This window comes from Lynx rufus, unplaced genomic scaffold, assembly GCF_022079265.1.
Source record: "Lynx rufus isolate CCGP_SWC_20201006 ecotype Redwood Valley unplaced genomic scaffold, mLynRuf1.p SCAF_3, whole genome shotgun sequence".
Taxonomy (NCBI): domain Eukaryota; kingdom Metazoa; phylum Chordata; class Mammalia; order Carnivora; family Felidae; genus Lynx; species Lynx rufus.
The window spans coordinates 98,988,552-99,005,232 of record NW_025814845.1 but is presented as its reverse complement, the minus strand read 5'-3'; the positions used below and the strand labels follow the sequence as shown (position 1 = coordinate 99,005,232).

At 35.8% G+C, this 16,681-nt stretch overlaps 1 protein-coding gene across 2 annotated transcripts in view; it reads left to right on the top strand.

The window, feature by feature from the left end:
- The window catches only part of PRDM5 (PR/SET domain 5), a 206,685-nt gene that overhangs the window by 82,334 nt on the left and 107,670 nt on the right, over positions 1–16,681 (top strand). For both annotated transcript variants that reach the window (XM_047090496.1, XM_047090495.1), the window contains exons 4-6: positions 11,429–11,603; positions 13,853–14,027; positions 15,510–15,631. In XM_047090496.1, coding sequence (XP_046946452.1) covers positions 11,429–11,603; positions 13,853–14,027; positions 15,510–15,631 — 472 coding nt within the window. The remainder of the gene's footprint in view (positions 1–11,428; positions 11,604–13,852; positions 14,028–15,509; positions 15,632–16,681) is intronic.

Here is a 16,681-nt window from a genome sequence, read left to right as displayed (position 1 = left end):
TTTTGGACCTCCTTCTGCTAGATCTGCTCAGCAGCATTAGGTGTTGTTGACAAATACCTTCGTCTTGAAGTGCTCTCTTCCTTTGTCTTCTCTGAAACCATCTCCTAGCCACTCATTTTCATTCTTTTTTTTGCAGCTTATACTTTTTTTTTTTACCCAGCTATTGAATATTTGAGTTCCTTCCACTTGTTCTACACATGCATGTTCCCTTTTCCCTTTGCTAGAGTCCTCTGTTTGTGTCCTGTAGATCTAAGCTAAGTCATCACATTGCCAAGAGGCCATCCTTGAACCTCAGATGAGATCAGCTCTCTCCATTATATACTCCATTAGCAGCATGTTCTTCACTGTCCTTGCATTCATCAAGTTGTTTTCCATTTTTTTGGTGGTATCAATGGCTTACTCCTAGTCTCTAAGCTCTTTGAGGGTGGGTACTGTGTCTGTTTTATTTCACTATGTTATACTTCATCTTAGAATAGCTCTTGGCACATACTTGCTTAATTTTTTTTTTCAAATGAATTACTTATCTCTATCAAAAGTGTTTCTTTGTTAAAATGAGAAAAAAAAAACGGTAGAATTAAAACTATTCATATTGAAAGCTTACTGCTCTGAAATTATCTGTAGGTTATTCAATGTTCCCTTTTTGTCTAGGTTAATATGTTTTATTTGGCTAGAAGTTATTTCAAATGTACTTTAGTTTTTTTTTTTTTTTTTTTTTCAACGTTTATTTATTTTTGGGACAGAGAGAGACAGAACATGAACGGGCGAGGGGCAGAGAGAGAGGGAGACACAGAATCGGAAACAGGCTCCAGGCTCTGAGCCATCAGCCCAGAGCCCGACGTGAGGCTCGAACTCCCGGACCGCGAGATCGTGACCTGGCTGAAGTCGGATGCTTAACCGACTGCGCCACCCAGGCGCCCCTGTACTTTAGTTTTTTTATCAGATAGATTCCATTGTAGTGGTATAACAAACATCTTACATTTCGAGTTTGATTGTGTTAGTCAGTGTTCTCCAGAGAAGCAGAATCGATAGGATGTGTATGTATATGTGTAGGTACATGTGTGTAAAGAGACTTTATTAAAATAATTGGCTCATATGATTATGGAGGCTGACAAGTCCCAAGATCTGCAGGGTGAGCCAGCAAACTGGGGACCAGGGGGACCTGATATTCTACTTCTAGCCTGAGTTTGAAGGCCTGAGAACCTGAAGAAATGAGGGTATAGTTTAAGTTTGAAGGCCCTCAGGCTTGAGACACAGCATGTGTTTTATCTCAAGTTCAAAGGCAGGAAACAGCTGTTTTACCAGTATGGAGGAAATCAGGCAGGAGGAATTCTACTCAGTGGAGGGTCAGTCTTGTTCTGTTCTGGCCTTCAACTGATTGGATGGGGCCCACCCATATTGTGGCGAGCAAGCTCTTATAGTCAGCCTATGGACTGACATGTTAATCTTATTTAAAAACACTCTCACAGATACACCCAGAATAATGTTTGACCAGATATCTGGACACCCTGTGGTCCAGTCAAGTTGATATGTAAAATTTACCATCATATTGATCAAATGAACAAAATTTCTTATATGTTTCTACTTTTCAGTCTTTTTTTTTTTTTTTTTTCTGTCTCATTAGTCTGAGGTGGTTGCCTTACAAACACTGCAATTCACAGGGCACGTTTCATCTGTGCCTGACTTCTCAGTCACTCCACGTATTAAAGTGGCTTTGTCAGTCTACTTTTCTACAGTTTTTCTGTAATACCCAGTGTTACAGCTCGGTTTGTTGCTTTCCATAACCTAATCTACCCTTTGCAGCACTGTCAGTTTGCTGATGTTGTGTTCCCTATTTTAAAAAGCCCACTCCCTTTCAATCTTATTATCTTTTTTTTTTTAAAAAATTGTAACATTTATTCACTTCTGAGAGATGAGACAGAGTGTGAGCAGGGGAAGGGCAGAGAGAGAGGGAGACACAGAATCCGAAGCAGGCTCCAGGCTCTGAGTTGTCAGCACAGAGCCTGATGCGGGGCTTGAACCCACAAACTGACATCATGACCTGAGCTGAAGTCAGACGTCCAGCCGACTGAGCCACCAAGGCACCCCTCAATCCTACTATCTTGTCTAAAACTTATCCAGCCTATAGGGTTTGGAGTGAATTTCAAAGGCTGTTGTGAAACCGTCTCTAAAAATTCCATAGCTGCTGCTGTCTGTACAATTGTCTTGGCCCTTGTTGCTCCATTTTGTAATTTAACCGGTTTGTTCTGTTTCCACCAAAAGTATGTAAAGGTCTGCAGAGCAGAAAACGGTATGGGTATTCTTGTGAGTGTGGATGTTCTGCAGTGCCGTGCACATTATATATGGCAATAAATGCATTCAATGGACATTCAGTTTCTCTCATGTGTTTTTGAATTGACTTTTGTTATGTTGAGTGCGGTTCTCTTTCCAGGAAGCACATCTGCTTGTCTAATCTGTTCTCTTATTTCCAGTTGGTTGAAACACTCTCAATTGTTGGCTAACTTTTGAATTCTTAAGAATTTGTTGGGAATGGGAAATTGATTCCCCAACCCTTTTTGTAGCAAATTCCACTTTCCTGAGTGACTCTCTTGCTTTTACAGTCTTATTAATTCAAAAGGAAATGACAATTATTTTTCTCTTACTTAGTTCAATTCAGTGGGTCCTTTGTGGATGGCCTTCAGTGAACAAGGTGTTGAGTCAGGTATTGACATTTACACATAGTTGGATATGACGTAGTGCCTGCCCTCAGGGAACAAGCAATCTTTGGAGAAAGGAAGAGGCAAGGGGAAGGAGAGACCTGTGTTTAGCTAATTCTCATGCCATTTAGAATAATGAATATTTTGGGAATGATAGTTTATATATAATTTGAGGATATAATCCCTTTCCTCATGGAGTTTCCAGCCCATTTGGGGGATGCAGCTAAATAAATGCAGATCAGGGTGGTAAATACTTTGATGGGGACAGCATAGACAGTTAGGGAGGCATGTGTGGGGAACCTGTTGTTCAGACCTGGTAATATAATAATTTGTTGGGAATTCTTTTTTCCAATGTGATAGGGACCAGTACTTGGTCAAGTAATAGAAAAAGTTTGTTCTAGTAGGGATCATAGAATTGGTATTTCAACCATTTTATTTTAACTTGTTTTATAAATATACATTGATTCTTTATTTTTTGTTTTTATTTTTGTTTTTATTTTTTTGATTTATGACCACAGCCTTCTTGATACTGAGTATAGGTATTCTCACTAGAGTTTGCTACCATATTTTTTCATAACCACTCCTTATAGTATTCAGTTTTGCTATTTTTAAAGTAATATGAGTAAAGTTTCTTTCCTGCAAAGCAGCCTGAGTGTAGAATCCTTCCAGATTTATGATTCCCCTCATATTTTGTAATTGCTTTGCCTTCTGTAATTTGACAGTTTTTTTAGACTCACCTTTGAGTCTTCAAAATGTACAACTGGTTTTCTTTGAAACGGTTGAATATTTTCTTTCTCATATATCTTTGGCTTATGTAATACTGAGGTAAGTTACTAATTAAAACGACTTGTACAAGTGACATTAAACAGGTGTGGGAGCAAGCACAACAGACAGTTGGGACAGAAGCACACAAGTTAAGTGGTGAGGACAGAGGAATGAGGGAAAGCAGAGGGCAGGCTGCTGAGAAGACTTCTCTGGGCATCATTCAGCAGACTTGATGTAGAGTGTCAGGTAAATCTGGGAATGAGTTAAGTGGAGGCCACTTAAAAGAGTTTCTGATGTTAAATAGAGCAGATATGCTGTGAGAACACAGTATTTCCTCTAATTGCTTCTATGTAAAATAGCCTCTCTGTTCTCCATAGCATAATCTTACTCTAAGATTGCTTGGCCCGTCAGTATTGACTTATAACATATCTAAGTAAAATAGCTGAGGTATAGTTTTTTTTTTTTTTTTTTTAAATATTTGTTTGTTTGTTTGTGAAGAGCCACTGTTTCTTAGGATCACATTATGTGTTTTCTATGTAACAAATTTTTCTTTTTATTCTTCTCATCTTTTCTGTTGACTCGTTTCTCCATGGTGTCAGATTTGTTCTGGAAGATGCCTCAAAGATTACTATCTTTGCTTGAGCCCCTCAGAGAAAGATAGCATATATGTTAGTGATCTGTAATTATCGTATTTTGTTTATGGACTTGGTTTTTTGTCTAATATAGTACTCATTCCTAGGAATCATATCAAATAATCTCCTTGATGTGTGGCTGATTATCAGCTGTGATTAGAAAAGAAATTATTTTATTTACATTTGTTTGAAACTTCCATTTTTTAAATAGGGCTTGACTGATGCACTGTAAACATGAAATTAACTTATTTTGCACCATTCACTCTTTTAAATATACCTGTCATTTTCCGGCTTCACACTATTCTCCTTGATGTTTTCTTCTTACTCACCAAGAAAATAATTTTAAAAGTATTATTTTGCTTAAATCATTGTATCAGTCAACTTTTGCCAAGAAGACTGTCCTATGAGCCTTAAAGTCTTAGTGGTTTATAGCAACAAGGATTTAGTTATTGTCCATGCAGGTATGGGCTACTGGAGACTGTGACTCTTTCCACCATTCGGTTCCACGTGGTGAACCATGGTGTCTAAAGTAACAGCACTGACCAGAGACATGCGTTTTTCTGGCAGAAGGGAAAGAGCAGTGGCCCAAACATGTGACGACTCTTAAAACTTTCTCTTGGACATGGTTCACTTCGCTTCCAGTCACATTTCATGGGTCAGTACAAGTCACCTTGTCAAACCTGATACAGTACACGCCTCCCACAGATGCCACTCTGAGCCACATCACAGGGGTGCAGCCCCCTCCTCAGAGGGGAGTAAATAAATAGGAATGCAATGTTCTATTATAGTTATGTCTCATTTTATTTATTTTTAATAAAGTATTTTTGTATTTTTTAAATGTTTATTTATTTTGAGAGGGAGAGAGAGGGGGGGGGAGAGAGAGAGAGAGAGAGAGAGAGAGAGAGAGAGAGAGAGAGAATGTGAGTGGGGGAGGGGCAGAGAAAGAGGGAGAGAGAGACTCCCAAGCAGGCTCCATGTTAGCACAGAGCCCGATGTGGGGCTCAATCTCTTGAACCATGAGATCATGACCTGAGCCTAAATCAAGAGTCAGATGCTTAATCAATGGAGCCACTCAGCTGGCCCAGTTATGTCTCATTTTAAATGTTTTTAGTTTTATTATTAGATCGCTATTAATAGATATGCTTTGTGAATTTCACTATGGAAATGATTATTTTTTTATATTTTTCAGCTTTGTATATTGAGCTCTACAGAAATGATGTTGATACACAGGTTAAGACTGAATCAGGGTTTTTGTAAAGAAGAATTACTTGAGAAGATATTAAATATGGAATTCTTCCTATTTCATTACATTTTCTTTTCTCCATCTTTACCACTTGTCTCCTACTTCTGTTGATAATTGAATAGGAGTCTAAACTTTTTTTCCTCCACATTGGTATAGTTTCAATTTGTAACCTCAAGCATTTTGAAGATGATTTCCTATCGTGTTGATTAGTCATTAGTTGTCTTGGCTGGATAATCTGAATTTTCACTACTTACTACCTTTTCAATACAATGAATTGTGCCTTTGCCAGTGTCACAATCATGATTTCTTCTTACGTTGTCCACATGTATCCTCCTAAATCACCACTATCTGGATTATGGTAATAGCCTACCACAAAAAGTAAATAAAGGAAAATATCAGTAAACTTTTTACTAATAAGTACTTTTCTTTTGTAGACACGGCCTTTTAATATTCTTTTTATTCTTTTTTTTTCACTATTCATTATTTGTAAAATGGTGAGCAAGTGTTATGAGTAAAGCTTACACTGTGGGGGATACCTGGTAATTCTTGTTTGCTGCCTTGAGGAAATTATCTTTGGAGAGATAAAATCAACATGTATTAGAATTTTACTGGTCATATGAATTAAATGACAAAAAACAGAAATAAATTACAAGTGCCCAATAAACTTAAGGCATTATATATGGAGAAAACTCCTGGAACCTAATTCAGTAGATTAGAGAGTTTCATGGAGAAGTATGAAAATGAGGTGTGCCTCAGATGACACTGAGGAGTTGTAGCAAGGAGGCTAGGTGGCATCTTTGCAATTGTACTAACACAGGAATAAATTCAGTATTTTTTGAGAGCAAGTATACCAGTTGGACTGAAGAACAGGAGGCAGGTTCATTTGAAGGACAGTTGAGGATGAGAGGACAAAGTGGGTTCAGATTATGGGAGTCTATTTGATAAGCCTTTGGAGCTGTACTTGAGGATGTGACTGGTTCTGTATGTTGAGAATCCTGAGCTGGGGCTGGAGACTGTGGGAGTTTAGAATTTAGAGTTTAGAATTTGGAGAGCATGATGAGTGTAGTTAGGGTGACCAACTGTCCTAGCTTGCCCCCGACTCTTTCAGTTTGAGCTTTGAAAGCCCCATGTCTTGGGAAACCCAAGTCACAGACAAAGCAGAGGGCTTGTCACTTTTAGGTATAGTTCAGATATAGTTTAGTACGTTAACAAGTGAACAGAGTGTGACAACCAGAAATCCAAAGCAGTTCAGAGCTCTGGTAGGCAGGCAGTGGAATTTAATTATATTTTGGCTGAGGGCAGTTTGGCCAAATGGAATTTATCAAAAACAGCAATGTCAAAGCAACGTTATGTGGCAGTTGGGTTGAAACAAATTTTGAAAAAAAGTGAATATTTTAACCACTGGCTTTCAAGTTTTGCATAGTTATAATAGTAATGATAATAATAGCTGCTACCATTCGTAAATGCTTATCATTTATGCCAGGCACCTTACTAGGTTTTACAAATATTTTCACTTTTATCCTTACAATTAACCTATGACATAGGAATTATTTTCTCCATTTTACAAATGAAGAAACTGGTGGTTCTAGAAATTAAGCTTTTTGCACAGTCATACAGCTAATTAATTAATCATAAAACGAGACTTTGAACCCTGGCCAGCCCAAAAAAGCCTGTGCTCCTTAGTCACTCTGCAGCACTGCTTTCTGGTATCAAGGAACCAGGTTTGTTTATTATTTATTATTTTATTTTACTACAAAAGTAACACTTATTAATTCTATGGACTAGCAGAAGAGATTCTGCAAAATACTTAGAATTACCTCTACTTAGAAACAAGTTCTGTTAACATGTTTGTTGATATATTTTTCTTTTTGGGGCACATTATCTATCTACCTATCTATCTATATATTTATCTAACTATATTGATACATATATGACATGTTATTATAGAAATTACATTTGGTAAATTTTAAAACCAATTGTTAGGCATTTAATTTTTTTCCAATTTATATTATTGGACATGTAGGCTGCAACATTTTGATGGTATAAACAGCTTACGGTAGAAATAATTAGCTGAGGGGCATCTGGGTGGCTCAGTCTTTTGAGAGTTCGACTTTTGATTTTGGCTCAGGTCATACTCTCACAGTTTGTGAGTTCAAGCCCTGTGCAGAGACCACTTGGGATTCTCTGTCTCCCTCTCTCTCTGCCCCTCCTCAACTGTATCTCTAAATAGATAGATAGATAGATAGATAAAAAAATAAATAAATAAACTTTAAAATAAGAATTAGCTGAAAATAATATACAAATAAATAAAGCAAAATGAAACAAGACTAAAAAACAAAAATTCAAGAGCTGAATAATAATTGTAAAACCACTCACTCTGTGTTGTATCCCAACACAATGAAAACCACTGGCTGAGGAATATTTGCTTTTGAACAGATCATCATGTTGAACAGCCTTCTTGCAGCTAACAGGTTTTCAGCAAAATCACCTGGAGCCCATAACAGGAACCATAAGCAGGACGCCAGAACCCAGGCAGAGTCAGGAAAGGCACTAACCCCTAAAATGTAAGGAGTGATTCTTTTACAGAAGGAACTGTGTTCAGGGGAAAAAGCCACAAACCCGAAGATGGGAAATAAGAGCTGTAATAAGAAGTAAATTTCAGGATCAAAATATTAAAACAGTCATCAAAGCTGGAGCACAAGGTTAGAATCTCAGGACTTTGAGTCAATACCCTTTAAGTCCTTCTTGCCAAAGGGCAGGCGATTGGGCCTGGGGTGAGCCTACAGGTAAGGAATATTGGAGTTCAAGAGAACTCCAGAGATTAGGAATCTGGCAGGGTCTGCCAATGGGAAGTTTTGAAGAAAGAGAATAATATAATGAAAAGTTGTGATTAACTTAGTGAAGTGTAGGCAAGGAACAATTTAAGAGGATACTTCTTAAAACCATTGTGGTAGCAAATTGGCTAGGCACTGGTAAGAATTATATAATAAAGCTATCTAGATATTTCTATTAAATAAGTAGATTGGAGTAATACCATGACATTCCTTTTACCATATTTTTGGCATATAGACAAAACATGTAGTTGGTCCTTGGTGGGTATAATGCTATTGCTTTTATTAAGTCAAGGTTTTAACTGGTATATTAAAATTTTCTTTTCTTATGGAGCCCCTGAATGGCATGCTGTGTCTTATGACCGAAGTTTAAGTTAATGTTATCATGTTTTAAAATTAAAAATGATTTTTTCTTGGTGCTATGAGGGCCATCACAAAATTGATTATTAATATTCTGGAAAGATGCTTCAATTAAATTTCTTGGATATTGATCAGATAAGCACTAAGATTTATGATTGTGTTCTGACATCTTCATTAGGTGAGTCCTTTGTTGCTTTTGGTAACTATTAACAAGTGGTTTCCAAACCCTGGAAATTACCACTTCTGAGTTCATTTAAAAAGAGACCTCTCTTTTGCTGAATGTCTGCATAGTTTTTGTTGGTTGGTTTGTTTATTTTCTTGCACAAAGTGTAACAATTGAATAGAAGTTAATTGTGTTCTTAATTAGAAATCACTTTAGGTTTCTGGAGGTTTGAAGTTACAAAAATTGCAAGGATGCTGTAAATATAGAAACTTCCTTTATTTTATTTTTTTTTTCAACGTTTTATTTATTTTTGGGACAGAGAGACACAGAGCATGAACGGGGGAGGGGCAGAGAGAGAGGGAGACACAGAATCGGAAACAGGCTCCAGGCTCTGAGCCATCAGCCCAGAGCCCGACGCGGGGCTCGAACTCACAGACCGCGAGATCGTGACCTGGCTGAAGTCGGACGCTTAACTGACTGCGCCACCCAGGCACCCCGAAACTTCCTTTAATTAACTGTAGCTGATGGTTAGATTTGCTTCAGTGCTTTGAACTTTTGAATCAAACCTTTCTTGCCCAATAATGATGAATTTAATCATCATTTTTGTCTTTTCCATGGAATTTTCTACTATATATATATTTATATATATATATTTATATATATTTATATATATTTATATATATATTTATATATATATTTATATATATTTATATATATATTTATATATATTTATATATATATTTATATATATTTATATATATTTATATATATATTTATATATATATATATTTATATATATATTTATATATATTTATATATATATTTATATATATATATTTATATATATTTATATATATTTATATATATTTATATATATTTATATATATTTATATATATATTTATATATATTTATATATATTTATATATATTTATATATTTATATATATATTTATATTTATATATATTTATATATATTTATATATATATTTATATATATTTATATATATTTATATATATATTTATATATATATTTATATATATATATATACCGTTTTAAAGATTACAAAGATTCTGTTTGTTGTAAAAAACAAAACAAAACAAAACAAAACAAAACAAAACAAAACCTGAAACAGTGGAATATAAACTACTCTTTCTCCCAGCCTCCAAATGATAACTGTATAATAGTTTGCTGCATCTTTTCCCAGCTTTTCACAGGGGTTCTGCTTGTGTGTACACAATATACACACACACACATACATATGTTACACATTCCTCCTCCTCCATTTTCCCTTCTCCAGCTCACCTCCTCCCTTCCCCCTCCTCCTCTGTCTCCTCCTGCTTAACGCAAGTGCTGTGGTGATAATGCCAGAGAGAAGGCTTTGTTCTATGTTCTCTCCCTTACTAAATTTCACTCCTTGGTGGAGCTCACTGTTCTTGTCCTCTTCTCCCCTTGCCTACCATCAAGGTTCAATAAATTCAGACTATGTTTTGCTTCTCTTTATCCTCAAGCAGCCAAAGTAGGAGCCGTCCCAGAACAAATCCTCAGCTATGTAAGAGACAGCAATTCTGGGTGTTTCTCTTGGGGACAGCGAGCTAAGCAGCCCCAGTTCTGGCTTCCCTGGTGATTGGCCGAAGGCCCAGAGGGGCTTTTTGTACCAGTTCATTCCAAGTGTGAAGTTCCTCTGGGGTTTCCTTGGGAAGTAGGTTCTTCTTTGTAGTATTTTTCTTGTGTCTGTTATGGGTTGAGATTTCTTCTGCAGTAATTATCTATCATTTCAAACCTGATTTCTAATCTAGAATTTTCTGCAGAATTTTTTTTGTGTTGTTAGTGGAACTTGTTTTCTTTTCTTCTCTCTTCTGTCATTTTAGTGGGATTTAAGTACACATGATGATTCAGTTAATACTTTGAACTTCCCAGGTGCCTGGTTGTTTTTTCTTTTTTTTATCTTTTCTTTTTTTAAGTTTATTTATTTATTTTGAGAGGGAGAGAGCATGAGTGGGGCAGGGACAGAGAGAGAGAGAGAGAGAGAGAGAGAGAGAGAGAGAGAGAGAGAATCCCAAACAGGCTCTGCACTGTCAGCGCAGAGACTGACTCGGGGCTCGGATCCATGAATCATGAGATCATGACCTGAGTTGAAATCAAGAGTTGGACATTTAACTGACTGAGCCACCCAGGTGCCCCACCTGGTCTTTTTTTTTTTCTATTTCTGGTCTAGGGTTTTGGAAGTTCTTTCAGGGTTTGTTTGCAGTTACTATGGCTTATGTTATAACTTCAAAGTTTTTTTTTTCTTCCAGTTTTGGATTTAATATTAATCATAGTTAGATCATTGATATCTCATTGCTCTCTGTGCAGAAATGACACCATTACTTAACAGACTTCTTTCTGCTGCATTTACAGGCATCCCCAAAATGTTATGATATTAGGTAAATTAACAATGTGAAATTCACTTTTAGTAATTTAAGTATGCTTTCATTTGATATATATAAATGTCACTATCTGTAATATATATTTGTACTTTATTTTCTGGGTGACTGAATACTGTCAGTTTCCTTTTTCAGTATCTGGATCTGTTGGAGATATAAAAAAAAAAAAGAATAGTAACTTTTAATGGGAACCTGGTACTCAGTGTATCTTAAAATTATTTCTTAATTATTATTAGAAACAAACAAATGGTTCAACATTTTTTAAATTATTGAGATGTATTTGTAATACAATAGCATATTTTTTAATTTTGTCTCAGGAAGGAGAAAACATTTTCTATTTGGCAATTGAAGACATAGAAACAGATACAGAACTTCTGATTGGCTACCTGGACAGTGACATGGAGGCTGATGAGGAAGAACAGCAAATTATAACAATGATCAAAGAAGGGGAAGTTAAAAATTCTAAAGGACAATCAACAGCTGGCAGAAAAGGTATTGCCTCTAATTGGTGATCTGAGACCATAGAAGTTGTAGAAGAAATATAGTTTGAACTGCAGTTGACTTACAGTTGTGTTATAATAAGGTGTACTCAAAGTTAGCTTTTGTGAAAACTACTCTCAGAGAGTAGCCAGCTGTAAGCACATCTTTCTTCTAGCAGAAGGAGAACGCTGGGTGTGGGGGATCCATGTGCCCTGTAGAGCTGCCAAGGTCAGCACCAGCTCCTGACTCTCACTGCCCTCACTGGTACAGTGGGTTGGCTAGGAATGAGGAGTTTTGTGCTCCAGCCACTCATCAGTCTTGTACCGGGCAAGTCACTAACTCTTTGAGACTTTACTTTCTCATCTGCACGTGGGGAAAGGCAAGTGCAGAGGTGTGCAGAGGGTACTGCTGGACCCTAATGGACTCTTCCTGGGCCTCCCTCTTGTTTGAGATCCTTTGAGAATCTGGAGCTTCTGGAAATCTCTTTCTGTTCTGAGCATAGAAGCCTGCAGGATTGTTAGGTTGTTCTAGTTGGGTAACCAAAAATGTGTGTTGACGGGAGGTCTGATCTGCTTAGATCAATCCTGTAATCCAGGAGATGTCGCTTGTTTGCCATCTGCTGGGGAATAATCAATTATTATTGGGGCTTGTTTCTATTTTTTTGTGTTTTACTCCTGATAAGATTTGAAGGAAATATGAATGATGTTAAAGGTATTCATGTTTTGTAATAGATTGAAATTTACCATAGAGTATTTTTTTCATTTTCTTTTGCAAATCTGCTTCAAGAAGTGACACTGATTTCTTTAGTCACCATGGTAGTAATATCTTTCATATGAATTTTCTACTCCAACTATATGTCACTGGCTGAGAAAGTATAAGCATTCCTAGCATTGCTAGCTTATGCTTCTGTTTCTTTATTTCAGTTGGATTATTTAAGGGAAAGATGAGGACAGGCATTCTGTTCTATCTTTCAAATATGTATTTTGCTGTTTCAAATTTCAGACTTTGGGTAATAGGTATTATTTTTGTATTATTCTGTATTTTCTTTTTGGGGAATATTTATTTATGTGAATTACAATATTATTGACTACATTCCCTATGCTATACTTTTTGTATTTATTTTTTAAGGTCCCTCCCCCCACCTCCAGGGCATATTATTACTGTGTCCACTATTTTAGCTTAAAAATGGGTCTCCTGCTTATTTATTATCACCCTGATTTTTCTTTAGTTAACAAATATCAAATTACAAATTGTTTTTACTTTTGTAAAAATAATCAATGGAAACTTAAACAGATTTTGAAAACATATGAATCAGGTACATACATTATTGCTATTTTTATTTTAGAAATCAGTTTTTATTTAATAAAAGTACCCCTTCCCCCCAAAAAGGCCAGAACACAAACAGAGCAACCAAACCACCAGCAAAAAGAAACAAATAATCCACTCCAATGTCAAACAATGGAGAGCTTAGTAAATAATTATGTTTTTTTTAATTGGACTTGGGAAAATGTTAAATGGAAAAAAAGAGCAACAGATGAAATTGAATACAAAGTATGATCATAAATGTAGTTATTCTTAGACTATAAAATATGAATGGACAAAAGGCAAATCAGGCTTGAGAATATATTAAGTGGTTGTCTCTTCATTGTGGGATTATTGGTAATTTTAATTTTCTTCATATTCCCTGAATTTTCTAAATCTAATCTTATTTGATGTAAATAGTGCACTTTGAGAAATTTGGGTGGATCCATGACAGTCCTTAGGGACTGACAAGCCAGAGAGACCATGGAATCTCACTACACCTGCTGTAATGAGTTCTGTCTTTATGGCCTCAGTCTCTTTCACATGTACGTGAGATTCCCCTTAGTAATTCCACATAGTTTTGCCTTGGTTGGATTTTTTCTCTTTGTGAACTCAGTGAACTCAAGATGACCTGTTTCAGGGAAAAGTTTTTCTTTCTCATTCCACATTTGCAATAACTCTTTCATGTGAAAAGTTAACATTATAGGGTAAATTAAAAATTGATTTTGATTTTGTATTAATTTGCTGAAACACCAATGAAGTGAATTAAAAGATAAGGTACTTCTAGTAACACTTCCTATTATTTTTCATGGACAACATTAATAATACTCAGAGAGATAATAAGAATTTATTCTTCTGATACTATTAAACGCAATTTTGATTTTAAAATGAGGATAAAACTGAACAGTTCTTGGCTCTTAATTTTTGTCTTATAAATTTGCTTCCTTGTAAATGTACAGATTGCCTTGGCTGTAAAGAGGACTATGCTTGTCCCCAGTGTGACTCGAGTTTTACCAGTGAGGAAATTCTTGCTGAGCACCTTCAGACATTGCACCAGAAACCTACAGAGGAGAAAGAATTTAAGTGCAAGAACTGTGGGAAGAAATTCCCAGTTAAGCAGGCTTTGCAAAGACAGTGCGTACAGCAAAGAATATCTTTAAAATTATGAGCTAACACTTTTGTTTTTAACTATTCTATTTGATTTGTTTTATATGTGTGTGTGTGGGTGTGTGTGTGTGTGGGTGTCAGTGATGGAGACAGGGGGTGGGGAGGAAGAAAGTAAGCATTCTATATTGTCATTGTCATTAACTTATCTTTTCTTAGTATAATATGGTGATTTTTGAAACATTCTGATTATGAACTTCCAACAAGTAAACATTATTTATGCTAATAAGTCTTTGTCCATTTATTTACTTGCCATTAAATATCAAATCAAGCTCATTGATTTACTATTCAGAAATTCATTTATGCATAATTTAGTGCTCTGAGGTCACAGATCAAGTTTCAGTTGTCTGCATTTGATATTCCCTCTGGAATCAGTGAAAGAAGAGTTTTAAGAAATGAAGAGAGTTTAGAGAATAAAGAATACGGGGACACTTGGGGAAGCACTGTTTATTTCTTAGCAACTTAGGAGGAATAATTTAAAGATGAATAGATATAGGCTGTCACATGAAGATGAATTAAATGATCCCACACATTGCTCGGTACCCTTTATTATTTTGACTCTTTATATTAACAGCATATAAATTTATCTTTTTACTTAAATATTTTACAGCATCATTAATTATTAAAAGTGAGAAATTAGATACGTATATTTTTTATTTTAAGAATGTCACCTTGTATATGAGCAAGAAAGCTTTCATGTTTACTATTTTAATATATGCATCTACTTTTGCTTATGAAATTTGAAATGAAAAATTTCTGCTCAAAACTTAAAAAAATTATAATAGCAAGAGATTAAAAACATTTGGAAATTTTGTTATAGGCTCTTGAAAAAAAAACAAGCCAGGGCTATATACTTTTTAGAGACTAGATGTTAAAACTGCATTCTAGTCAGATTTTATTGAGTCTACACCAAAGATACTTTTGCTTAGCCGGGTCTTATAGTTAAATTAGGTACTACCAAAAATTAAAGGGACAAAAAACAAAATGAAAACAGAGATGACCAACAGGATTTTATTTAAAGTAGAGATATTTTTCATAAGTTTTTGTCTTACACATCCAGTTTTTATTTCTTTCTGTTTTTTTCTATTTCCCCCTCAGCGTTCTTCAGTGCACAGCAAAAAGCAGTCTGAAGGATTCTTCACGAAGTTTTCAGTGCTCTGTTTGCAATTCTTCCTTCAATTCAGCATCGAGGTTTTGTGTCTGAGTTATCACATGGCTGTTATATAATTGTGGGTCATTTTTGGCAGGCATGCTTTTTATGCTTCTTAGTGATTAAGTATCACATGGCTACAAGATAAGTGCTTTCCTTTTTACCTGCCCAGGTAATGCATGAAATGACCCAGAAACTCTACTAGACAGCATGCATTGCAAAAGCCTGCTGTGCTGTTAGACTTCATAAGATATGTCTTCACCATTTCTTCTCCCTGTTCCCCTCTCCTGGTTGTTTTGTAGTTTTGAGCAGCACCAGGAGACTTGCCGGGGAGATGCCAGGTTTGTGTGCAAGGCCGACAGCTGTGGAAAGAGGCTGAAGAGCAAGGATGCCCTCAGAAGACACCAGGAAAATGTCCATGCTGGTGAGAAATCACTGGAGGGTCATTTTTAAAGGGGCTTCCTCTTCCCAGGCTGCCGTGATCTGTTTTTAATTCTTGCTCTTGAGGAGAGAGCTTGCTTTGACATTATGCTCACACAGATGTGGAGCTCTTGCAGTGGACTTTTTTCTTTCTCTGAGCACCATTTCTTTTTTAAGTTGATTTCAGCAGTATTTTTCATTTTTCGGATATCTGAATTAATCATAACTGGAAACCTAAGCTAGAATCTACTTGAGCTTGGTAGTCAGGTGTATTAAAAATTAATGTTTTTAAATAACAATTTAAGTATGAAATATGAAATTTCTCTTTTAGTAGATACATTTTAAAACTATTAAATGATGCTCTTGTGCCTTAAAGTTTTGTAGTAAAAATCTATTTTTTAAATTTATATTTCTCCCATATTGGAGAAAATTACTGCATTTTGACATGGGAATTTAATGTGTCGGGATTAATAAAGCAGATATTATTTGAATTCCTTCTAATGGCCAGCTAAACAATAAAACCCATATAAAATTTGACTGTCACTTAGATTTTATCTGTTTAGCACATGGTAAATGTATTTTGGCTTAGGGATCGAATCTGTTGCACGGAGTTGAACAGATGGCTGTATCGTCAGAGTTAACTTTTAACTTCCTCAGTGTCTTTTCCTTAAGAGAGGCTGAGGCTCATGGAACTCCTCATATCCTTCTGTGCCTATGCTTTTCGCACATGTTTACATTTGCGCTTGGCTTCTGGGAAATGTGTGGAAAGATGTCTTTCTGGACATGAGGAAAGTGGATTTCTCTTCGCCCATCTTGTTTATTCCCACATTCAGGAGAACAGGATAATCAGTACTCAGCTTCTGTATCTTATGTTTGTTCATTGTCCAAAAAGTATCTCCTTTAATGTTAAAGTTATAGCAGCTAAAATGAGTGTGTCTGCTGCCTCCTATTTTGCATCATTGCTTGGACTACATATTTAGGGTAAGCTGTCTATGAAAGTTCTGGGTGGTAGAAAGTATGGCCATGCAAAATACAGCTTCAGGATGATTATCAA